The sequence below is a fragment of the Caloenas nicobarica genome, chromosome 3 (assembly GCF_036013445.1).
Source record: "Caloenas nicobarica isolate bCalNic1 chromosome 3, bCalNic1.hap1, whole genome shotgun sequence".
In the NCBI taxonomy this organism is placed as follows: Eukaryota; Metazoa; Chordata; class Aves; order Columbiformes; family Columbidae; genus Caloenas; species Caloenas nicobarica.
The window spans coordinates 64,032,052-64,058,892 of record NC_088247.1 but is presented as its reverse complement, the minus strand read 5'-3'; the positions used below and the strand labels follow the sequence as shown (position 1 = coordinate 64,058,892).

General features: G+C 42.0%; 1 protein-coding gene across 3 annotated transcripts in view; it reads right to left on the bottom strand.

Annotated features, from left to right (window-relative positions):
* Positions 1-26,841, bottom strand: part of PHACTR2 (phosphatase and actin regulator 2) — a 141,553-nt gene that overhangs the window by 49,256 nt on the left and 65,456 nt on the right. For all 3 annotated transcript variants that reach the window (XM_065631191.1, XM_065631192.1, XM_065631193.1), the window contains exon 2: positions 2,613-2,780. In XM_065631191.1, coding sequence (XP_065487263.1) covers positions 2,613-2,780 — 168 coding nt within the window. The remainder of the gene's footprint in view (positions 1-2,612; positions 2,781-26,841) is intronic.

The window sequence follows — 26,841 nt, the reverse complement described above, 5'->3', positions numbered from 1 at the left end:
GGTCCAGCAGACTCAAAAAATCCCATGTTAAAATCCTTCCCCTACCGCAGTCAAAATCAAAGCTTGCCCTGAATTCAGGTGTAACTGTCAGTAAGCGTGTGAATTTATCACTCTGTATGCAGTCCTCATTTACTTGAGTAAATCTTACTTGCCCAAGCGATGCCAAAAACTCTTGTATTTTTAACCCAATACAAATAACACTAACCATAAGAACAGTTTACCTCACAAAGTGGTTTCCATCCCTCCCTTCCTACCCCCTTCAAAAGAGACTGTTTAGTGATATTTAGCAGCTACAAACCTCAGGCAGACTTAAAACCCATGTGCTGTGAGTTTCTGGATATTCTCCAGTCTTTAATTTTGCTCTTCCAAGAGAAGCCCAAGAGAATTCCGATCTTTTTCTCTGACCTAGTAAGAGCTAAAAATCGCCTTCTGCTCCCTGTCTGCATATACGCTGGCAGTGGAGCTTTGAAGTGGCATCTACTTTGTGCCAAGACACAAACTGCTGCCTTCTTTTCCTTCACAGCAAAACATTGTGGAGGGAAGAAACCCTTGAGATGATGCCATTTTCTGTTTGTTTTTACTTAATTTTGAAAGCCCTCTAGGCAGAAAGCATGCAACTAGTGCCCGGAGAACAGATTTTCTGAGATACAGCATGGAAAATATGTTGCTAAAGGAAAAAATCCCAACCATCATTCCCACATTGGCACAAATATTTCCACATCTAGTCCTCCATCTTTTTTTTAATGTTTGTGGTATTTGCTGTTTATGAACATCTTTTAGTTGCTAGCATAAGGGAGTCACGTGAGTCTTGTACCACATGGTACAGCCCTGGCAAGGCTGTAGCAAGAACCTATTTCAAAAAGCCTATTGAAAACCTGGACAAAGCAATAAAAGCTCTTTCCAGTACCCCACGTTCTGTTTTAGAAGAAACTCTTGCTTGTAAGACTGGATTGAGGCCCTCTAAAGAAAGACAATACAACATAAGGAATATTGTATTTAACGTTAATTTACCAGATATTGATTTGTAAAAAGTAACTGGAAAATGACACATGCATTATTATTTAATGACATAACAATTTAATACATACTAATATGTTGTGACAGTTTGGGGAATCTCTGTATACACAGCTTATGAATGGTGATTATTCTGCAGAATTCACTACATATAACAATCACATACCTGCCCAACAGTAGCTGCAGAACATTCAGGAGTTATTAACCAGAAATAACTTTGTTCTAGCAATATGATAAAAGTACTGGGGAAGCTGCAGGAAACTGGAAGGAATGAAGGAGATAGCAGACTGAGGGGATTTTTTTGGTTGCAGTAGTAGGAGAAATTGTGAGGGTTTTGCTGCAGGGTACCCAGGAAAATTCAAAAAAAAAAAAAAAAAAAAAAGAGAGAGAGAGACTGAGAAAAGGATTTGAGGATGAAAGATTGTCCAAAACTTCAGTTGGTATCTGGAGTGATGATGGCTATAGAGAGGATGACTTCTTTTTGTTGTTTGTGTAACTAAAGCACGTTTTAGAAGTTACACTGAAAAAACACAGCTTCTTGCTGTAATTGTCAGGGGTTGCTATGGGGTTTAAAATGTCAAGCAGCGTACTCATAAGAGTTCAGGAGAGCTTACTGAGGACAATTTAGGAGATTAGTATTGGGTTTATTGCCTAGAGCCATAGAATGCAGTGGACAGAGGGCTTGCACTGTGGTAATGAATCTGAAGAGCTCACAGATTCTCCCTGGACTCTGATTAGGCTCAAGTTTAGAAAAGCACAGCATCAAATATCTGAATCCCAAAAGAGAAGTTTGGGATTCAGAGAAAGCTTGGCCAGAGCTGTGACACACAGACACACACGCATATATGCAGGGCAACATTCAGTTTCCTAAATGTGGGCATCTATAGCCACTTGAGATGCCCCTGGGTTTTGGAGATATCTGCACAGGAATGACAAATACAATACAGAACCTTCTGGGAGATCAGCCGGGACACTTCATAGCATCTCAGGTGGCACCAAGCAATTGTGTTTGGCTAACTGAATCCCAGCCTCAATCTTCCTCTTTTTCAGAAGGAATATAATTCAATCACAGCATTTTATTTCAGACCATTCTTCAGGCCTTGCCAATGGGGGAGTGAGGGGGCAGAGCAGCCTGTCTTGAAGGCAGTGGCCACAGAGCTGATCCTTTTTCTTCTTCTGGGCACAGCCACATCTGCTCCTCCCCTCTGAACAGACCAGACTCCTGCCCCCATGAAGGTAAGGTTTGGTTCATAATCCAAGTCACTGACTATATTAGGAGGACATAGAGACATTCCCAACACATTTGACAATATGTAATACAGAGCCTAGTGCTGCTTAGTTAAGAAAAAAGAAGAGTACTTTCAGCATCAAAATAATATAATACATAATGTATAATAAACAAATTGCATATTTTTGGTGATAGGTTCAGGACAGAAGCTGAACAAGGTTAGGTTTTTCCTTGCTGAGGATCCAACTGTTTTTCTGTATGTCAAACACTGTGCCTAAATAATCCCTGCCATGTAACAAGTTCCAAGAGCTTTTCAAATATTACTCTGCAAAGCTATCACAGTGTTTTCTACTATTTGCCACAGACATACCTGCTGACGTTTCTCTGAATTTGTCACTAGTCTTCTTCTTTCGCCATTTCCAAGGTTTAAAGATTTTGCCAATGCTGGAGAGTTTGCCCTTCCTCTTGAAGGGGGGAGTTTGGGATCCTGGGGCTGGTCCATCTGAGTTAGCGATTGAAGCCTTATCCAAACCATCAACTGTATAAACAAGAAAAGGGAAGGTAACTGGAGGATGGAAAACAATATATCACCCGACAGCTGAACTCCTCCACTACCAGATTGCAACCGGCTGCATGCGGGTCTGTGTGTTTTCTGTCCAGGGAGGCAGCCAAAGGGCATTTGACCACAGCCCATGGCCACAAGCCAGTCCCCACCTCAGCCTGCCCTGGGCTTCGCTGCTGCTCAGCACCTCAGCTGCCACGGGACAGAACTTCCTCCTTCTGACGCACATCTGGCACATCCGCACATTTCTGTGGTTTTTCATTGCTACTGGAGAATTTCTTTCAACACATATTTGGGTGACTTTTTCCCTATCTTTGGTAAAGCTGAATAGCGAGCTGTCATCATATAGAAAACAAAACCCTTACAATGTAAAAACATAAACTATTTCTTTGGAGTAAAATGAATCCTTTCTTGAACAAGCTCTACAGACAACTGTTCTGGCAGTGGAATGGAAATAGGTCCATTTGATATCCCTGGTAATCAGTCATTCACAGCACAGCCTGCTGTGAGTCAGGCTTCTTATTAACAAAACGTATTTAACAATAAGCTTTTGGGCTGTAACCAACATTTAACGAAGGATTACTTTTCTGCAAAAACATATTGTGTGATTTGAAAAATCAATATTTATCATCAATGGCTGTAACATTAAGTTTTGAGAACCAAATTAAGACTCATTCCACAACATGCTACAGCATACAGTTAAAATAAATTTCCCGGAAATTTCCATGACAAGTCTACTGTTATCTATTTCTATTTAAAAACTGAGGTTTCTTAAAGCCTTCCATTTGTGGTTCTGCAAACACTTCAAATGTGCTTAGTTTTATTCATGTGAGCAGCTTCACTGAAGTGACTGCGATTACTTACGTACGTAAAAATTAATCACTGGCTTAAATGTTTGCGGCATAAGGACTCTGGAATTGCTTTCATTCATCTAAACATTCTGATTATAACCAATTTGGAACAGAGCTGATGCCACTGTCAACAGTAATAATGATAATCATAGATCATTAAATCAGAAAGTGCTATTCAAAGAAAGAAATATCACTGTCCCCATTTTACAGATGGAAAATATGAAGCACAGAATTGTTAAGTGCTTAATTTTATGTTTGCCAAATGGCTTCCTGCATCCTGGTCCTGTGTCCTAGCTGCTAAAAAGATACATATTCAGACACATAATATCATGGTGCTCTTTCTCAGACAAATGGCATTTAATGAGTCCTATATTTGTCCTAGACTTTAGATTGATGCAGGATGCTAAAAAAAAAAAAAATCTTTTCTGTGAGAAAGCTGATGTAATGCAATCAGAGTCCAAGAAACTTTATTTCCAATGTTTTGAAATAAATTATGTGGAAAAAAGATCCATTGTATAACTTCACTGAAGTCCATGAAGATAAAACCAGAGATAAATTTGTATTCAAATGAATAGCATTTAAGTCAACCAATCTGAGTGAGATATGCCATAAAATGTAATAAATTCTGTACTGTCAGAGAGATGGAAAACTTCTCAAGGGTAAATTACTGTTATTCAGGTGTATTGGAATTTAAAACTTTTATTTAAGTGTTTTCCTTGCACACTTTCTGGTCTATAACATGGAGATACGATGGAAGAAAGGCACATGAATGGACTTTAAACGTAAAAAGCCAAGATTTTGGTAAGGACACAGGTATGTCTACCCCTTGCACAAGTACAAAACCCCCACTTTCTCACTTGTTCATCCTAAAGAACATAACAGGGTGATCTTTCGGGATGTTTCAGCTGAGACTCCCTTAAAATGAACCATCCACCACCCTACATACCCCGAGAAGCTGGGTGAGAGGTGGGGATGAGAACACCAAAGGCAGCAAAGCAGGAGGAGGACCTCTGCAGGGATGCCTCACCTGGAATTAGGGATCCCACTGTTGGTCTAGGCTTGCAGTCACTGCTTATGTTGTACAATCCCCTATGGAATACAGAAGCCTCTGTTGCAAACTGAGGGTCGAAGGGAGAAGCACATATACTTGGAGGGTAGTTACAAAGATTAGAGGGCTAAATTTATCTTGGCGATTCCAGTTGATATAATAAGGGGCAAGGGCCACAGCTTGTGGCTGGGGAGAGTCAGCTTAGATGTAAGGAAAGCACTTCCAGGAGGTGGGTGGCACAGCACTGGATCAGGTTTTGGCAGCTCAGCCAGGCAAGCCAGGGCTGACCTCACGTACTGTCAGTAACAGTCCTACTCTGACTGAGGGACTGGACTGAGTGACCTCCCGACGTCCCCCCCAATGAAAAGACCCATGGCGCTAATGGTTGTGGAAAGAGATGGTTACTCTGTGAAATCTGTGCTGGTAAATCCAAAGAAGCAGAAATGAAGTGCTGAAGAGAGCAGGATCTGGTGGCTGAAGAGTTTTGTTCTGGGACAGGAGCCAAGCATTATCTCACTGGCAGAGGCTGTCCATCAGCTCATTAGAGGGAAACGCTACCCGCTCCTTGGAGACAGCGGGATAAAACCCATGTTCTTGTCTCCATCGGCTTAGAAAGGCTGGGCTACTGGTGTGAAGAGCCTGCACCCCGGTGACAGACAGCACAGTCTTTATAAACATAGATCTTTTCAAATCCTCCTGGGTCATGAAGTCCAGTCTATTGCAGGCAACAACTTTCACAAAAGCCTCATCTAAATTTTTTCCTCCAGTGTCTACCAGCAGGAATGGAAGAAGATTATGGCTCCAATAGCTCCCCACAGAGAAACATGAATTTGCATCGTTTCCTGCTCTGCCCTCTGCAGAAAATATTTAACTCTGAAATAATGATATGCATCCTAGCTAAACAGATCTGTCTGCATCAAATGAGCTAACATCAGAAAAAAGGGATCTATTTAGTGGTGAATAATTCTGTTCGGGAAGACTGCAACTTTTGAAAACAGGATTCAACATTAACTCCTTCTGACAATAAAAGATGAGGACTTGATTTATTAAATGAGTTCAAAAAGTGCTCGTAATTGGGAATTTAATAAACCATTAACCTTGTACCAGTTCCTCCATTTGAAAAAAAGGACCTAAATATGTATCTGGAAAGGAGGAATAAGCATAGCCAAACATCATAAACTGATTTCAGAAAAAATCTAAGATAAAGTAACATTTATAGGAAAAAGGACTTATATATATATTCAAAAGCAATCATAAGGTAGCACATTTTACTAATTAATAAACTGCCTAGAAAAAAAACCAACTTCAGCAATGACATTCCAGAGCATTTATGGAGAGATTTTTTCAAAAGCTATTACTCATTTTTGAAACACTCTGCAGGAAATTGATGTTTAAGATTTACACTGTTTGCTTCATAGGTCATGTACTATTTAAGAATGAAGCGGTGCATTTTTCACCTCAGAGAGCTTATCCACCTTCTATTAACCTTTATAAACATTATACATATTCACTGAGATGAAAGGAAACATCTTAGCTTTGCAAGATTAGAGGAGCTTGGTCACTTGTGTCATTCTTTTATTTGTACAGTGTCTTGAAGTCCCGCCTTCTTCCCACCATTTTCAAAAAGCCAGTGAGTCACTTCATTGCCTTCAATAACATTATTATTAAGTTTGACATTAGGACTTTTGACTATTCTACGTGCATAGTTTATGTTATTATACTCCAGTCCTTTGCCCTAGGTGCAGATTTTTATACCTGAAGGGTAGAAATGTACGTAAGAAGTATACAAACGACACATGTTGATGTCATGCAAAGAAGAGATCTTCTTGTAAAAGACCAACAACTCTGCTAACTGAGATACTGTGAAGCCAAATCACACAGGCACAGGCCATGAGCTAGATGAAGGACACAAAAAGGAGAGGCTCTCCTCAAGCTTGTGAGCAGCCAGCAAAGATTAGTTCAGTTCATGGATGACCCCGACTTTCCCATAAACACCCAAAGATGGAAATGCCTGAACACATTTTATCCTAGGAAGGCCACTTGCAATAAGCAACCCTGATCTGCGTAGCCGCATAAGAGACGCCTTTCTGATATGAATTATCTCCAGAGATGCTGAGTGGCTGAAGCAGGCGTGTGAATTCACCACAGTTTTCCTGGGGCGAAGTACACTTCAGCACTGAGATGTTCATGTCAGCACTGACGCACACTAACACCTTCTTCAGGTAAGAACTTACAACTAACTTTACAAAAGCAAAATGCAACAAAAACTATCCATCGGATCATTTCAAGCAAGTCTAATATAAATTCCTCTGAAGTAAACAGCTGTGATTCTGCTGGGCCTCACGTCTGCCGATCTGGAACGCAGTAAGATCATTTTTTAAAAGTTTTGACTTAAGGAAAATTCATGATCAGAAAAAGAGGGCTACATTTATGCCATAGGTTGTTCTGTATTTCTACTTGTGTATATTTTTACTCCTGGCAGTGAAAGTGGAAAGCCAGTAGAACCTAACCTCACCACTGAATACTAAGGGTAATATAAGACATATAGGGAAAAAAACCCCACACCATGATGTTCCCATACTACTCTTTTTCTAGTAGAACCATATTTTAATCATTAACAGAACAAAATTCCTTGCTTGTAGTTTATTACAATTTGAGTCACTGATGATTTCAAAAAGGTCAAACCTGAGTAATTAGGTAGCTCGCTACAGTAGGAGTATACTCAATAGACTTTTCTGTAGGAGAATCATTTACTGAATCTGAATAGTTTTAAGATTCTCATGTTAGACAACATTCACATTTAGTCCCAATGAGAGTTTATTAGATAGACTTTGGTGTAATCTAGTAGGGAATGTCTTATAAAATTGCTGTTTAATAACTCTTATCTGAATAGTGTTTTAAATGGAGTTCTGTGTTGTGTGGCCAAAAACAACACATGATATGAAAAACATGAATCATTTCAATTTAGTCTTACAGAAACTCCAAGCTAATAAGTACACTGGAATCAATGCTAATACGTGAAGTTTAATTAGTTTATTTTTGTCACAAAGATTCTTAAGATCTTGGAGTAAAAAGCACTTAGGGTGAGTCCAAGAAAAGAAATAAGGCAGAATTTAGGTGTGTATGTCAAAAGTTGTGCTATTGGGAGCCTGAAAAACTCTGATCAGATGCTCTCTGACTCTGAAGGTACAGATGCCATAATTCATGACATTAAAATTATCTGAAATCTCTGCTTCTCTTTACATAAAACAGCACCCCAGCATGGAGTTTCACAGCAGAGTGGTTTTGGTGATGAAATCAGTCTGGGAAGTTGCTTCTTTGCACTTCCATCTGCTTATTCTCGACCTTAAAAAATATGCCATTCCTTCAGTTGTAAAAATACAACTGTTCATTGGGCTTCATCGCAAGCAGATCTCTGAATGATCCCAACCAAAAATGCCTCCCCCTTTTCGCCCTCTTTCCTTTTTTAAAAGGTAATTTTTAATCTGGGCCACTTCAGTGAATTAGTCTTCAGCACAATCCTACAAACACTTGAAGTGTTGGGGCTGGGCGAGGAGCAGGCTGTGGCATGGGCAGACACTGGTGATGGGGCTGAGCAGGCACCGAAACCAGCTTCACAGCTGCAGGCGGGACACCAGGACACTCCAGCCATGAACCTGATGATGCTACACAGCCTGGCACATACCAGGTACCTGAACCTGGGTAAGTCCACAAAACAAGCATGCTTTTGTCTAGAGCATTCACAGGGTAGGTGGAACAATTGGGTTCCCCTTCCTGAAAAAACAGTGTTGAAATCTACTATCCTTCCCATCCCAAAGACCGCCCTAACTGGGAGTGCGAGTCATGGTCTTCTGCAGAAAGCAGATTTGGGGCCATTCAGCCACAAGCGAGAGAGAGAACACCAGGAGGAATGTGATGCAGTACTCAAATAAGTCCACTCATTTACAAGGGAATTCATATGCCTCATGGGTGAAGAAATGTGTATTGGACTTCTGCAAGAAAAACAGTCACTATACTTCAGATGAGAATGTACAGTATCACTTGAATCTTTCTCATACTAAAAAACACCAATTATTACAGGATTGCAATGCTATCAAACCTTCCGAATGAGTAGTCAGAAGCGTGGTTTTTTTTTTTTTCTTTCCTCTGTCTCTCTACTCCCCCCATCAGCACCATTCTCCACAAATGATGTAATCTTGCTGGAGCACTGGCATATATATTTAAGGGATTCTTTCTCATATTTGAGCTGTTAAGTACCAGCAGGCAGCAACTTCTTTCCCCACCCCTTTGAGTGCTGCATCTTTCATGTTGCAATCCCTTCTCCGACCTCCTCACCTCCCAAGACTCACCCCTACCCCTGCACTGCAGTTCTGCTCTGGATCCTTATCAAGAAAAGCAAGGTGGAGAGTGGCCCGATGAAGGAACAGTCTGCCTACAGCCTTTTCTCCTCTCCACTGTGGGGGAACACGACCAAGAGGGGAAAAGGCACCGAACCAAGTGCTCCACCGATATCGAGGTACTAAGATAGTACCAGCATCTAAGACTTTCACTAGCATTGGGTAACTTGCAGTATTGCCATGGTATCACTACATCACCCTTAAAGTGTGTGAGGATAACCTCTTTGTTGTAATACAGGTGACTCAGGGCATCGCCACCTCTAACTATAAATGAATTAAGAAACACAACAGAAGATGCAATGGCTTCAGTTCAAAGATACCTCATTGGTGGGTTTGGGTCTGAAGGATTTCTATGCTTATTAGCTACTGCTTAGCTAGCACAGTTATTTTTTTTTCCCCCTCTTCCTCTCACTGCACCCAGCTGCCCTGTAGGAATGTGCTACAAAAGCCATCTTGGTTCATTGAGACCTCAAAAACTCTTCTGACAGTGTTATGATTTTCTATACAGTCTTGCCAAAGGGCACGGAGTTGGAAGTCATGGTTTTTATGCCAACACAATCAACATGTTTATGCAGCTGCATATTATCCTCATTTAGTGACAAGAACAATAACTCATCAGCTTGCTATAGAGTATGGTAAGCTGCTTATTCCTGGAGCTTACTGGAAAAAAAAAATCAAGACACTGCATGGTAAAATGTTTGACATAGTCATTAAAACCCAGAAGTCATTCTAACACTATCAGTGTCATTTTCCATAAATCTCTCAAATTCTGTGATATTATTTTGATTTTTCGTGACCAGAACCAGATGGAAAGACAAGGTTTTTTTCCTTCTCCCTTTTTATTTTCTACTTGGAAGGGAAAAAAATGCAACTAATCCCCAGTGGATAAACTGACAAATGGAAGAGCTATAATCTACCTCTGAGCAGCACAATGAATTGGCATATGAATGCGTTCGCCTTGCCATACATCTGGAGCTTAACTTTGGGGAAACTCTGTCATGAGCTAATTGACTTGATTGTGTTTTAATTAAATGAAAGGAAAAAGCTGAAGTTCAGATGTAGGCGGCTGAATGGTAGTTTCCATATGGAACTGCCAATATTGCAAAATGTTAATTGGACCTCCTGCTGGCAATGAGCTAAACAGGCTGGGTAGCGGCTACTTCAGAGGGATGCTGGCTGCTGCCTTGAAACAGCCAGAGGGGATCCTCCTGGAATAACCAGGGCAGGAATGGATATGACTGCCTGAATGCCTCCAGGTTTCTACAAGGATACATGTATAAACACCTTTGGGGTCGTCAGAGTCACACGTGGACCAGCAGTGCCAAAGTCCAAAAAGGGCCGAACCCCATAATTCCCATCTCAGCACAATCAAAATGTTACCTGGCTGCAGAAAGTCAAACACTGCAAGGGGGTGGAAAATTAATCTTTGTTGCATCTGGAGACAAAAGGCCACACTCTGCTCTTGCACCTGTGATCAGTCTCTGTCTAAGCTCTGCAAAAAGCACAGGCGCTGCTACACAGGTACCTACAAGGGAAGGAGGGGAGCCTGTGCTCCCCTAAAAGCAATAGCGCAGATGCCCAAGGCTCCACATTTCAGAGAAAAAGCCATGTGGCTCAAAGGAACGCTCAGCCACACTGTCCTCTTCTATAGTATGCAGCAGAGGAACATGAGCAAAGTCCCAGGCAATGGTGCTACCTCCCACATGCATTTATTCTGGTTCTCATTCTCTCACCTGTACACCTGGGATTAACTTGCTCAGAGCCTGGAAGAGCTTGTTTAGCTGTCTCTTAGATAAGAAGCCCTCGTCCCACAAGACACTGGTCACCAGCAAGCAAGGAGGTGACTTTATCTTGCCTTCCTACTACCTTACATGAGAAACAGTAAACAAACCAGTGCTAATTTCAGGGCTTGAGACACGCTTGCTGCTTCATTGGGGTGAAGCACAAAGAAAGGACCTCTTTGCTTTAGAGTTACTTTAAATGTTGCTTTTTTTTTTCTCCCCCTGTTCACAATAACCACATCAACTTAAGTGCTGTTGGTTGTTTGTCAAGTTACAGGCGATCACATTATCACATTAGTTACCACAAGCTGTCTCTTGCTAATGCAACCCAAATGTACACAATGTGTTTGTAACATGCAGCTTCAGAGTTACTTCATGGTATAGTTTCCACTCCCATTGTGTTAATTGTACAGCAAAAGAGCAGTTATTGCTGTAAGGCACTTTGTAGAGACACTGGAAATACCACAGGCAATACAGCTAGTCAGGGCTACCCAGCCTGACTAAATTGCACCTCTCAAGCAGGAACCCATGCAGAGTTCTTGTCTGCTCCACCTGTGCTGGCATGTGAGCTGGGGGGCTTCTACAGTGCATTAAGCACTGCAGTTATACCTCTATGATCACACCACCTTCTCACCTATTTCTCGTGTCAAAACACACTAGGGGTTTGCTTAAGGTCTAAAGGAAAATAAGGGCCTGACCTTATGCCTGCAACATGCCCACAAGCATGTGTTTGCAATTTATTTACATTTTGGCATCATGCAGTCCTTATTAGGACACCTGCACTACTTCCTCCTCTTCAATCAAATGTTTAACTTCCATCCTCTTGGCATCCTAAGAAAGGAATAAGCAAATGCTCAGCAATCCCATTATATAGGTCTGAAAGTGATCTGGCCAAAAATCTTCTTGCTACCTCCTCTCTGACCCGAGCACAGCTGGCAGTGACCAGAAGGAAAGGGATCATGAGTTTAATGCAGGCTGCTTATTCCCTTTTTCTCAACCCCAATACTTGAGTGAAAAGCAGCAAATGGAAAATTTCCTGACAGTTACATTTTCCAGATATATGAAACACTAGGTCAAAGGTCGAATTCTGGATCCAAGCAACTTCTCCACAAAAACAAGGGGAAAAAAAACCCCAACAAAACAGGCACAGTAACAGAGATGTGGGAGGACAGAAAAAAACAACTAAAAGACATGTGCATAAAAGAGCTTGCAAACTACTTTCAACAGTTGAGGACTGAAAATTAATGCTTCTTGTGTCAGAATATTAAGGGATAAATCTCCTTGAAGTACAATGGTATAGATTTCTATTTATAGTTTAAAAATTTTCTTGCATAATTTTGTAATTCCACTTAAAAGTAAGCTGCATGTACTGTAATGATATTTTTTAAATATCACATATCTGAAAACCAGAACTGCAGAACTGGAAATATTTCCTTACTGACTTTTCTTGGTATAGCCTTAATACAGGGGAGAAAATTAACTACAGTAAGTTTAAAATATTTTTAGCTACAGGCAAGGAGTGAAAACTTGCCAGCAGACAGTGTCTAGAAGTGTGAAAATAAAGCAAAGCAAGTATGTGGCCTCTCTCCTGTGTAGTAACAAATAGGAATTAGAAGGAAACATTTTTCTGGTGATTAGAAGGTATGTAATACTGATGCTGAGATAAAACCAGGCCAAGCCTGTCACAGGGAAGCCTTTGGCCCTGTTCCTACTTCTCCAGCTAGTGGCAAAGTTACTCATCATCTGCCTCAGATGGGCCAGGAGCCCTTGGATGCCCCGTCCGAGTAGCAGCGGTGCCTGCTGAGGAAAGGGAAGGTGGGAGAAGGTTCCTGGTGCTGGCTCATCCCGACAGGAGAGCCGAGGCGACAGGTATGCCATGTCGCTGCCCTGCTGGGGCATCCCATCCCTGGCATTCCCAGGAACTTGACAAGACAACACAGTCTACAGGAATTTGGGGAAAGGGAAATAGAAAGACAGAAGGTGAATGCAAACCTCGTTGTCTAGTGCAAACTCTGCCGAGCAGCCCCTGTACCATCAGGCTGCTAACTCCTGGGCAGGTCCAGATGCTGACCTAGAGCTCCTCTTAGGAGCCCATATGCCTTCAGAGAGTGAACCAGCACAGTCTCAGATTGCACTTGCTACTTGCTATCTGAGCTGAGTCAAAACCCGGGCAAAACAGTCAAAGCACGGCCAAAGTTACTCTGGGCTGTTTCCAGCTCCTCTCCATACCCAAATAAAAGCAAGCATGGAGCTGCTTCAGTTCTCAGCTGGCTGGCTCCTCCAGAGGTGTACGTCATCCAGGGGAGGGTTTTACTCTGCTAACAACTCACCTACCCTGCTGCACTCTCTAAAGGACCCAGAGCTGCTGATCCCTCTCCAATGCCTTTTGGCCACTCCCTTGGTGCACCTGGAAAGACAGAGGCATTGCCCTGCTGGCTCGCTGGATGTGTCCCCAGAAGCCATCGCCACTGTCAGCGGAGGCAGGACACAGGTATGGCTTGATAGAGATGCTGCCCACACAAGCGGGTTCCTGGTCTTCTCATCCTGTGCTTTTACACTATGACAGAAACTTCAGCTGAACCACCAACCGTGCTGATGACCACTTGTGAGGCTGCACTTTATCACTGCACTGAACCAGAAGAAAAATAACCTTTTGCCTAGGCTTTTAAAATGAGTGTCTTGCTACTACTGACACAGGAGGGTCAGGCAAATAGTTTTGCTGACCAGGTTGAGCTGGGTGGTGTGTCACGGAGTTGGGGCAGGAACAGAACAGGGAGGGGATGGGGGAGAAGTTTGGGAAGAAATGGAAGACTTCTGTCATGAAGTCAGCACCTAGCTCACTGCCAGTGGGTGTGAGGGCTGCTCCTCACAGCAGCACACCCTGACACCTTCATGAACCATGTCCAACGCTGAAGAAATGATGGCCTCAAGTGCTGACACTGTTAGCTATTTTCCTGTTCCGCATGAAGGAAGCTGGGGAAGGAGGTACACATCTCTCCTCCCCATCACACCCCACCCACCCCATCCCATTCCACCCCACCTCATTCCAGACCACCCAGCATTCTTGCTAAATACTATTCCATATGAACATTACACGTATGCTTTTCCCTTTATTATTACTATCTTTAACCAAATCTTTCAGAATTAACATGTTTATACATCTGAGAGCAGGTCTGGTTTTGTGGGCTCCCCTCCCAGCACTTTCTCACATGTAAGTGTTACAATAAGGAGCTCTTATTCTACAAATAACAGAACATTTACATACAAAAAAGCCTTAGGAGCAATTTGATCAGTCGTGTAATTAAATCTCCCATACAGGACAGCCGGAAGCTCACTGTGCTGCCTTTTAAAAGCGACATTTTCTTTTATACTGGCACCGCTTCAACACCTTTTTTTCTAGTACAGGGAACAGCATATTTCACTTGTCCAAATGTGTGTAAGTCAAACCTGAAGCAAATAGTTTCTTTTTGCAACCCTGCTGGCCTCAGAACCCTGCTGGAAAAGTCAAGGAAACTTTTCAATCCAACCAGCAAATTTCTGAGTGTTGCTATGATTGCAAATGTTTGTACAAGCTATTAACTCTGTAGTCTTTGTAGAAAAAACTGTGTTTAAGTTCAATTTTTAGCTGCCTTTAAAATGTTTGTCTTTGTTGCTAGATACCAGCTTGGATAAAAAATAATAATAATAAAACTCCAACACACTCAGAAGAAACTATGAATGATTAAATGCAGGTCCTCTCAGTCAAATTGCCAATTTGTCAACTCTAAAACCACAGCCTGTAAAAATCATGCATGTCACTCTGTATGTATAATATCACAGTTCTGAATACAGTCTAAGTCATGTTCTTTGCTATGAGGAAATGGAAGTTGCCAAGTTGCAGCTGACTTTTATTCCGCATCATGTTCCATTACTCTCTCCATCCCCGGCTGCTCAGCAAACAGCTGTTTTATTCCTTCTATCTTGTTCTTTATTAGGGCCAGGGTGGGGAAAATCAGACACAAGCTGACATATTTGTCAGCCCAGCTGCTCTTCCTCTGCCAGTTTAAACTTGGACACTCAGAGGCATGTTCGTATAAAAGGACAGGTCTGTGTGCAATTTGTGATAGGATTCAATTATACTTTTAAAAATAGCATGTTCCCTTTCCTACACAATAAAAAATAGTTAGTCCCATCAAGCAAGCCGGTGGCACTGTAAATCACTAGAGCAAAACTCAGTGGAATTATAGTACTACCTTTATGTGTATTTGAAAGCTGTAATCAAACACATTTTGGACTTCAGTTTTTCCATGGCATCAGTGTTTATGGAAGAAAGGCATGGATAATCAAAGAGCTTTGGTTGGAACAAACTGCAAACGAGAAAGCAGGTCCCCTTCGGCTCAGTGCACCATGATGCCACTGTTTGCAGTGCACCCCGGGGGTACAGGTGCTCATGGAGGTGGGGTTGGAAACTAGGACCCCACTTCACAGAATCACAGAATGTTAGGGATTGGAAGGGACCTCAAAAGATCATGTAGTCCAATCACCCTGCCGGAGTAGGAACACCTAGATGAGGTTACACAGGAATGTGTCCAGGCGGGTTTGGAATGTCTCCAGAGAAGGAGACTCCATAACCTCCCTGGGCAGCCTGTTCCAGTGTTCCATCACCCTCACTGAGAAGAAGCTTCTTCTCATATTTAAGTGGAACCTCCTGTGTTCCTTCTCTGTGGGAGAGCCAGCAGTGCTCTCCTTGTAGAGCCAGGCCCCAGCCAGGACTAACCAAAGCATCGAGTCCTCCTGGAAGGAAAAAGGATGAAAGAAAAGGGCTTGGTGGGGATGGGGATGATGAGGAGACCTTGTCTAGCTGTCAGAGAAGGCACAGAGAAACTCAGCTCTTCCAGCAGATTCTTCTCTTAGGGGAAAACTCTCTAAGAGCATCATCAACATGGCAGATACATAATTGATACCTTCATTTCCCCACTTGTTTGTCTCATGCTGTATCTGAGGACCCCACTTCTCCTCTGCTCTTAGTTAATAATGAATAACTATTATTGCAGTGCTTAAGAGGGCTGATCATGGATCAGAACCTCTTTGTGATGAGAGCTGTACAAACAAAAACCATGAAGACCATTCTTGCTCCAGTTCTAACTATAAAACGAAAGAGAACAGCTTGAACAACAGATTTCTGATTTTTCATTGCCACCTGCTCTGCTGATGTATTTTTAAGAGTTTTTAGCTATCCAGAAATCCATATGATTTTGTTTGCAGTGTGTCCTTTTCTAACACCTCTCTCATTTAGACATTGGCACTGAGCAATCATAAAATATATCTTTGTCATCTGTAGACTAAAATAAAAAGCCAACTTGAACTTCTATGTGACAGTTCTAATTGCACTGTTTTAGTTGGAGCTGGATGAGCATCCCTCGAGTCTGAAAGTAATTACCCACAGAAGAAATACCAGACCCCATCTTCCCCCCACCAATTTATTTCAGCGCTGTACTATTACAGAGCCTAGAAACATTCATTCAGTACTTAGAGCTTCCACGCACATCACTAATAAGAGTTTCAAATGGCGCCAGCAGTGATGTCTGTTTGCCGGTGAGAGGGATATGAGCCCACTCCGCTGTGTCAGCACACACCCCTGCATTGCCATCGAGGAACACCTTTCCTTTCCTTTTCCTACTGAGCCAGGTGCAGTTAGGAGTTATTGTAGCCTGGTGAGAAATTTTAAGCCTTCCAGTTACCATCAAGATGTATTCAAGCTTGTCCTGAATCAGATAATACATTAATTTATTTACTTTGTACAAAACCGTGTACAGATGTCAATTATAATTTAGCCTACTTAGCCAGACTAATGCTGATAGAGGTCACTCCTGCTCTATGGAATGACACACTCCACTTCATATTTTCTTAAAGACTCCCTTTAAACACTAAAAAAAACCCAACACACTCACAAAAACAAAACAAAAAACCCCCAAAACCAAACAAAAAACAGCCCCAAACAGTTTTCCTTAAAAATATTTATCTTTAATTATTATTTATGACTGCAGGAGTAAACCAGGCTAAATGACCGTTGAGTAATTACATGCCAGAATACAAATGAAAACACCAAAGTGTTTTACTTTAAAAATTCAATGAAATTGAAGTTGCTCTCTTAATTATCAGGATTTCATAAATTTTATGATTACTCAAATTCTGTGGTATCTTTGTGAGTGCCATGACCATGCTGATATAGATGAACTGAACACAAAAGCTGTGTTTAGTCATGTGCTTAAAAGTGCCATATTAAGAACTTGATTAAAAAAAAAAAAAATTGGTGCAAAAAGCCTGAATACAACTGGCAAGCCCTGCACCTATCGCTAGCAACTCCAAGCAGCACTGGAAATTCAAAATCCTCCCAAGTAAAGTATGTACAGCATCAGGGTTCACCAAATTAATTTTTGGCTTTAAGATCTGTAAAGTTTTCTTTTTTAAACTACTACCAAATGTTTTCCTAGAGAGGCAACATTATGTAACAAAGCACTTGCTTGCTTCCAGCAGTCCCTGGGAAAGCCAGCATCCCTTAGGAAAGCCTACAGGAGTACTTCAGAAATTCCTGCTGCCAGTTTTTGCCTGTCCCAACTGTTTCTCATGCACTCATCCCATGCTTTCTCCAACTCACCCAGCAGCTGATGCACCCAATAAGGGCAAGAAAGGGCTATTTATTCACTTATTTAAGAATTAATCGAGACGTGGACAGACACTCCCAGAAAGAAATGAGCAAATGCTGAGTTTCCACTGGTGGTCTTTCTTCAAGAGTTTGCCCAGAGGCGGGCAGACCATCCCGGCAGCCAGGGGTCACTGGAGTCCCTGCTCAGCGGCTCTCAAAAGAGCATCGTTGAGGGGGTCCAAGGAGGGAAAGGAAAGCAGAGAGCCCACATATGATGGATGTTCATGCCCCCATACTGATGGGCTGCAGCTCTGGGCAGGTAATCAGAGACTGAACAGAGTCCCCATGCACTTTTGCAAGGCACAACATCTTCATGGTCACCCTCTGAGTGCTGCTCTGACTGTGTGATTTGAAGCCCATGAGCTCCAACCTTGACTGAAGGAGCAGAGGGCCCTCCTGCAGTCCCCGCCAATTCACCTCCCTCAGAAAATACCTCCTGGAAAATTCTCTGTGCTACATTGAACAAGCTGCAGTGTAATTTTGTCTCCAGCTAAATACACTATGTATCATGTAAAAACAGGTTTTGAAATAGAAAGAGGTTAATTATTACTCTTTAAAAGAGTGCCTTCAAGCAGCTTACAAACAAATGACAGCAACCTTCCTGAGCTTAGGGGAGTGGTTGTGACATTTCAGAAATGAAAAGAAGTGATAAAGGGTTCAGTCACTTTTCTTGCCTTGAAAAAGGTTTATAATTTCCCCCACACCTCCCTCCCATTTTTGCAAACACTCAAGTACTCAGCACACTTATTCAACATTTTTAGAGCCTGCTCTTACTTTTCACTCTAGCTGGAAACCAAGCTCTGGCAGGAAGCAGCAATTTTCACCCCAGGAGGGACCCAAAAAGGGACCAGCAGATCACACCGTGCACCCCTGCCCTGCACAGGCACTGCCCACACGTGGCAGCCCCATCAGCAGCCCGACACAGAAGGCCTGTCTTCTCCCTTACACGCAGAAGGTACAGAAGGACATCACTGGCTGGTCATACAGAAGCTTTCACACGCAATGCTCACATAAGCTAAGGTATTGCACGGAAAACCTGAAACGGTGATGAAAACTTATAGAAGCCATATAAGTAAATCTGAAGATTTCCATATTTGGTAGGAGATTTTCTGTATATCAATACATTTTCTTCACAATCAGAGGAAGACAAAAGACTATATCTTAATGTACTCATCTGTTAGAAATAGCACGGTTTATCCCTAATACTGAATGCTTTTATGTAGACCAGCGCTGCAGCAAGGGCCAGGGGAAAAGCAGGCACTGGTGGCCAGGAGTGCCCACCCATGGGGGTGCAGAGTGAGCCCCAGCTGCTGCTCACAGGGATGTGTGGTTCCACCCAGCCACAGCAGCACCCCGAGCTCAGTGCCTGCTCCATGGGAGGCAGCTGAGCACCCGAAAACAAAAATGCCCAATATATCTCTCAGCTCTTGCTATTTGTGCAGACGAAAGCTCCTCGTTCCTGTAACTACTCTGGAGGTCATGGCCCTACAGGCTGGCTTTTGCAAAGGACCTTTGCCTCCACATAATATTTTGACAAACGCACTTATTTCACAACTAAGACAAACTGGAGCTTAAATCCAGAGCTAAATGTACAATGGCAGAAAACTGTCCTTTATGTGCTTCAGCCAAATTGTTGAAAAGAATGTAATTGTAATTTTATATGAAGTCAAAGTACTTTTCTGGAATATACCTGGATGTTGTTTTTACAAGCACAAAACTACCTGCCCATAGGAACAGGTGAGTAATCAGTGAAAATGCTGGCAGGGCAATAACTAAAAAACATTAGTGTAGGTTTTTGTGCAAGGAAAAGTTCTCAATGATAATTTCACTGACATGACTTGAATTTGGGTGGCTCACTTTTCAGACAATTGTAGCAACACCAGATAAAATGGAGGGCTGTATCCACAAAACTGAAGGATCTCATTTACCTCTTACAGCACCCACCCAGAACCGGGGAGACCCAGAGTAAATCTCTGCTATTGATGGGGCTCTTAATCTACTCCTACTCTAAACCTACCTTACTCTGCTACCGAGCAGCTCTGGAGAGTGTTGTTCCATCTCTCAGTTTCTTTCATGCCCACTGACTTCATGTACCCATCCTCCAACTGCAAACAGTTCTCTATGCCTAAACCCAGTTACTGCTACCAGAACTCTGGCTTATCTGTTTTAACTGATAAGAGATGACAAATATTTTGAAAAATTACCACACTTTTCTTGAAAAATGTGCTACAGAAACTTACAGCAAAATATAACATAAACCACAATCTGATGCTAAAAACTTCTGCGACTTTTTGTGACCATACATGTATATGTATCTCTCTGTGGGACTTCAGCCATAATTCTTGGGTTTGAAAAAAAATTCTCCTATAAATATGACAGAAAAAACCTGTCAATATGATACCAACAATAATTGCATTAAGATATACTAATGATTGGCTTTCTCACATAACTTCATAGCAAGGTGCTGGGCCAGAGAAAGCTGCTGGAAGGCCTCATAAAGACTTTTCACTTTGGTACCCGTCTCGAACTTCCCTCCCTTCTCTCTCACCCCAAACACACTCCTTTTTTTTTTTTTTTTTTTGACCCCTTGAGAAGGACATTTTTTTAGCCAAAAATGGTAGGTGTGAAGATTGAATTATGAAGAAATACACAGGATAAGACAAAATAAACCTCTCTCGATTTGCAAGTTTTCCACACAATGACATCTGGCCATGCAAGTAATTGTTTAAACCAGAAAGAATGGGCTCCATGCTGGTATTTTTTAATGAGATTGAACTGCCTGGTATTTATTTGGTTTTAAGAAATGGCTAATTTAATTAGCTCTGCTGCCTCTGGTCTTCCTCCCCTCTCCCATCACTCCTATGTGGAATTTACTACAGGAAGAGTAAAAACATTACACTCAAAGTAAGAAACCTCTGACTCCATATATACAGAGGGTGTATCAGTGCTTAGGAGGTTAAAAAAAAAAAACCTGGTCTGGTCCACCAGACACCTCTGTGCTGATGAAAAGATACCATGGGCTCGGTTCTGCCCTGCTGGCACATATCCCCTCAAACAAACCTCAGTGCAAAACCAGGTTGTCAAATATTCTAAACGGTAGCATTCCGATGCAGGGACTGTCAGAATATAATGATATGATCTGCTAAAGCATGGGCAGGCAGAGCTTGAGGAGGCTGCTTCCCTCCAAAAGCTAAAGGCATAGTGAGCCCCAGCACAGGCCTGACTCCCTAGCTGTCTGCAGCTGTATTCCTCCACCACTTACTTAACCAAGGACTTAATTTATTGGGTTTTTGTCCATCTCATCTTCTGGGGATGTTTCTTGCAATGTTTTTCTTCTGTGGTTGAGGAAACCCTGAATGCACTGTAGGCTGAGCAAGAGAGAGATGTTTTCTCTACAAACAAATCCCTTCAGGATGGCTGGTTGAAAGGTACAAACACAAAAGTCCATGTTCATTTGTGCTTGCTAAGTTCTTTGGTCTGTGGCTTTCAGGTCTGGCATGGTCCATCTGTAGCTAGGTAAGGGGATAACAATACTTATCACACAAGACCATTCTCAGAACTGATTAATGCTCATAGAAAGCTCAGAGTTGGGAGACACAAACCCCTGCAGATCATGGCAGGGTGATAAGCTGTGGTCTTTTTTCTTACACAATAACCAATTTTGCTGATTTTGCACTGAAGCAGTTGGGAAAGGTTTGCACGTTAGCAGAGCTGAGCTGAGGAGGACATAACTTCTGTCTAAGAGAAGGTAAAAATAAGTGGGTGCACCTTGAGCCACTGCAGCCATTTTCTAGCTAATTATCGGTCTGTGCATTAGATACAGCGTGCAGTGCTATACATCAAATTTTGAGTCCAGCTTTTCCTGCTAACCTGCAAAATCCCAAACCTTTGCTTAATGGTTTAAAATGTGCTGAAAATAATGCTTAGCTTTTGGATGCTTTCTAGTGGCCTAGCTCTGTATTCTCAAGGATTTTTTCATCTTTCATGGATGACAGCCAGAATGATACATTCTTTTTTCCTCTTCCACTTTCAAAAAGACACAATCCTAGAGATCCAATATTGACACTAAATATTTTTATCTTCAGCACATTTTTTATTATGCATTTCAAACTAAGCTAGAGAGTTTCCAGGTGCATTACATTCTTCAGAAGCGAACTGTTTGTCTTGCTGGGTCTGGCTGAAATATGCCCTCCTTCTCTTCTACCCCATTGCCTCCAGTAGCAATCGGAAAATTAAATCAGCAGGAGGAGCAGTGCCAGAGGGGAGTTAAGACAGAGGTGCTGCTGTAAGTGTTCAAGATATTTGGTTTTTTTCAGTTTCAGGTGTCTGTGAATTCCCCCAGACTTTTCCAACAAGAACTTTATTCCTCTCTTCAGAATCATGCTCACTCACACAACACAGTTACATGCTGGTATTGTCCAACAAAAAGCTTTAAAAGCCCAGCATCATGGTCATGTAGTTTCTGCAATGTTTTTTAGTTAACATTTCTCTCTTTCTCCTGCTGGCATACATTCTGCTACTCTCTATGACTTTCTCCTCTAACTAAAGTATACACCATTTTTCATTTCTGCTTGGTCCTTGTCCAGCTCTTGACAAACTGGCTTTATCCACAGTTTTAATGGTCCGTTTTATTGTTCACTCCCTTGCACAGACAGAGTCTCTTTCATGTCTCACCATCAGGCCTCATGTATTTCCTCCATGTGTCAGAAGCAGCAATAGTCAAGTAAGAAACAATAGGATCTTCTTCCCAAGAAACTGAACCTAGTGTCTTCTTATAAGAGTCAGATCAGCCTTCTAAAACTTTTCATTTTAAGAACTTAAGCATGGGAACTACTCTATAATTACTGCAATCGTTTTAAATCATGTACAGATTTTTAATACTAATTATTAATACTAATATTTTCCTTCCTTTTATCAATCATTTGAGCAATTAATTGGAAGAGGAGAAACATGCATGGTAGTATAGCATGTAGGACAAGAAACCCACTACATCCTTCTCTGTATCAACATAAAAGAAGCCAGATTAACAGTGCACTATAACACTGCTTCACATTTTCAGAACAAGAATATTCTTTGCATCCGTGCCAAAACCAACACTTCCTTCCCCTCAGAAATGCAATAAAGCCATAAAACTCCAAGAAACAAACTAGTAATCTTCAAACACATTGAATGAATTTACAGAAAAGGAAATGCATGGCCAGTTTTGAATTATTACCGATGAAATAAATTATAACACATTATATACATATAATTTAAACATGCCCAATTTCTTGGCAATGAACTGTTTGAGGTTTTTTTCCCCCCTCATAAATACAGCTAGTATCTAAAAATCATTTCCCACCAGTTTACAACAACTTTAAGTGGTAACGTGACTCAAACTACTTGACATGAAACACAGATTCAGTGGGATACTAAGCACGCAATGGAAGTGTCATTTCTCTGTTGACTCATCCAGGATCTGGGAGCGGGGGGAGGGAAAGAGAGGGGAAAAAAAAATAAAGCCCACAGGAGATTATTTTTCAGCCTGAGTGACTTTCTATTGCTTGTTATGACATAAATGCTTCAGGTAAGTTGATCTTTGGAGGTTATAAGCAAGGAAGGCAACTGGGAGAAAAGTCACAAAACAGACCATCTCTCGCTATTCAGGGTCACTCTACATTTTTAACCCAAGGTGCTCCTGTGTTGGTGAACTTCACTGTTCTGGTGCCCGAGCATTAGACACCTCTGCGCATCCCTTAGGCAGTAGAAGTGGGAGGTCTACAAGCCACACTGAGGCCTCATGGGGAAATGTTGGTTAGGGGTAATTATCTTGGGCACTTCGCTCCCCACAGTGTCTGCAAAAACTGCCTGGGGGCACAGAAGGATGTAACCTAGGGCTACAGCACAGGGGCTCTTCCATGAGCTGCTGTGCTTTTTGGCATCTGTGCAACACCACACACCGACTCATACTGGTATCTGGGATCCACCAGCAGAGGCTGCAGTCTGTTGAGGATGCAGGCACAGGCACTGGCACACGGCGCTTGGTTCCCAGCTCCTGGTTTGAGCAGGAAGATCATGAGTGCATCCCCTGCAGTGGGCTGAGCTGGGGTACAAAGCCTGGCTCCCATCACCATGGTTTGTTTCTTCAACACACCACCCTCTCCAGTGCCAGGCTGCCCTCCCGTGAAGTTTCCTGGGCATTTAGACCAAGTTTCACTCATGACAAGTGCTATTTTACTTAGTTCAGCTGGCTACTGAACAGAAGTTGGGATCCAAATCACTTTCTGTTGCCTGTCCTTGCTCTGCAGCCCTGCAGGCAGAAGGCAAGAAGAGCCCTGTCTTCTTCAGCAGGAAAAGGTCAAGCAAAATGACAATAATTTTAGTGTGCATCAACAAAGTTCTGGTTTGCAAATCCCAGAAATACAACCAGGGGTGACAAATCTGCAGTCAAGAGTTAACTTCATGAGCTGAAGCTTGAAGCATTAAAGAAAAATTCTTAAGCCTGAAGAAGAGTCCCTGTGCACCTCTAAGTCTCGTCAGCAATGGTTTAAGCTGAAAATGTAAATGATCGCAGTGAAAACCTCAAGTTTCATGGTCTACCACAGTTATTCTAATTGTGCAAATTACCTGATTAGCTTAAATCAATAAACATTAGAGATTTTCTGTATTTTCTTGAATTATTTCTAGACTATAAACTATGTTATTTTTCTGCACAGAGCAGTAATAGCCTGGGTTTAAGCGCCCAACCAGCATCTAGGGACTCTGCATCATTCTTGGACTTTTACTGGGTGACACGTTAAAACATTCAGATCCAGAAAATACAAAAAGGATTAAATAATACTGAAACAAGGATGGTCTGTCTAGATGATGAGGATTTGCTGACAGTTTGGGCAGTTGGTCAGAATGAAGACATCTTGCAACACTAATTTAAAAAGCACATTCTCAATATGCAGGCTGATCTTTAGCATCAGAATTGGTTTTGCTCACACAGTTTCACCTGTTAGGACAGCTGTATCACAGTCTAACTCTGCTTGACAAAACATCGCTCTAATTCATATGACACCAAAGCAGGGATCAGAGAAGAAAAAGGCAACGTGCCCCTTGCTGTTTACATCTTCTCACAAATCTATCATTGGCACAGGATGCTGTATTAATACTCCAATCTGCCAAGTAACAGTGTTATCACAATTTTGTAGTCTTATATAGAAGAGTATTATCTAACATAGACTTAGTCAACCCTTTATCAATACAAAACAGACAGCAAGTTGTTATCTTCGCTTTTTTTTCTCATTTTACTTGCATGCCCTAGACATCCATGCAATGACAGAGCAACCTAGATCCTCATTTCTCCCTAGCTTTTTTCCCCACTTACACTGATCATCGCAGCTGTTCAAAGCAGTCAGAGAACACAAAGGTAAATAAGACTTTCAGTTTTGACAGAGACTTTATTTCCAAGTGCCTGAATACCAAGTTGGGGACAGAAGAAATTCATTCCTATGCAGTGACCTTGCATAAAGCCTGTAAGCAACTCGAGTCTTAAATCAAATTTCCTAATAATGAGCCTCCACATGATGGACAGAGGTAATTGCACTGTCTGTGCAGATTGGTAGTGTGAACAACTCTGTGGACTGTAAAAAGGCAAGGTTAAATTGATTCACGTATCATAATATTTAAACCCAGAACAAACCCAAGAGAGAGGACACCCAGCACTGTTACCCGTGTGATTCTGGTCAGAGACAGTGAGAAAACAGTCCATCTTAAATACCATGCAGCACCTTGATTTTCACAGTGACCTTCCTACCTAGCTCCTACTGAACCATTTCTATTACGCAACATTGTAGGAGATGGCATACTCTGGAGTCCTACTGTAACTTTACATTTGCCCAAAATACACTTGACAGTCTAGGGGTTGTAGTGTTCACCTAAGAGGGGATATAAATGACTTGATTTGATTTTTTGCCTTAGATTTCGTTTTGGGGTCATAAAACAAAATAAAGAAACACTGTCTGCCTGCCTTCCCTGCTGATGGTTCATACCCATATTTTCTTTCTCTTCCTTCTTCAGTTTTGCACATATTTTTAACATCAATATCTTTATGTGTCTTGAAATCAGACCCAACTGACGGCTTCACAGCAGTGTTGGCAAAACTGATTTCTGTCCACTTAGGAGCACTGACAAAATTGAATTGCCCCTTCCCCGACACGCACCTATGCCCTGGCTGCTGTCCTCCCTCTCTGGGATCTGCTGGGAGCCAAACAGACCAGAGCCATCACTGCCTGGTACCGGAGCCTTTTTACCATCACCAGCAAGCTACTTCTTCTCTTTTTTCCTACGTCTAGCATTGGCCCTGCCCAGACCTACTCAAATTAAAATCCCTCTGCCACACTGTCATGATCCCCATCAGAAAAAGCACAGGATCAGGAATCCCCCTTATGTCAACCAGAGAAGGCAATGAATAGACACTTCAGAAATCACTTCTCCACATAGGACTGAATGTCAGCCCATTGGCACATTGCTGTGGATCAAAAATACTTCTCCAACCACCGTTACATTTTAAATACAATGGGCAGAAATAAGTTCTGGAAGCAGCCTGTTTGCCGAAGTATTTTTTTTTAAACGTGTCAGTGATTGACTCAACACATTAAGCTCACTCCTTTTTTTTTTAAATCATCATCATTATATTTTAAAACAATAAAATAAAGTGAAAAATAAATCCAAACCCAGCACTGATTCAGGAGTATTTTTCAGCAATGTTACTGTTTTCTTCTTTATTTTTTTTAAATCTCAAAAAGCATCAATGTCCAAAATGAATAAAGGACAACTTTAAATAGGTGAAAACATATAAAGGACATAAATATCCAAGTCTTTTCTGCTTTTAATGGGCGGGACTGTGATACAGGTCACACACTGATGAGGACTTGGGAGCTCTTCCATTTCCTCCTGGCTGTATCCCAGGTACTGTCCTGCGTCCTTGTGCTCAGTTTTCCCATTTAAATCAAGGAATGTTATAAAAACGACTGGAAAGTGTTTTGAAATCTGTAACAGAAAACACCACCTAAGGACAAGGTGATATTACCCAGGAGCAGTAAGAAAGCTGAGGATCTAGGAAGGATGGACAACTGATCCAAGCGGTGGCTGAGATCCAGCAGAGTGGGATCAGTTGTCAGTGGGGCTTAGCACAGGGGGCTCAGGAGGAAACGAGATCTCCCGTGAGCTTTTCATCTGGGGGAAGTATCAGCGTGGTCATCTGAGAAGACAACTCTACGCAAACCCAACCGGCCCACGGGGCTCTGCCA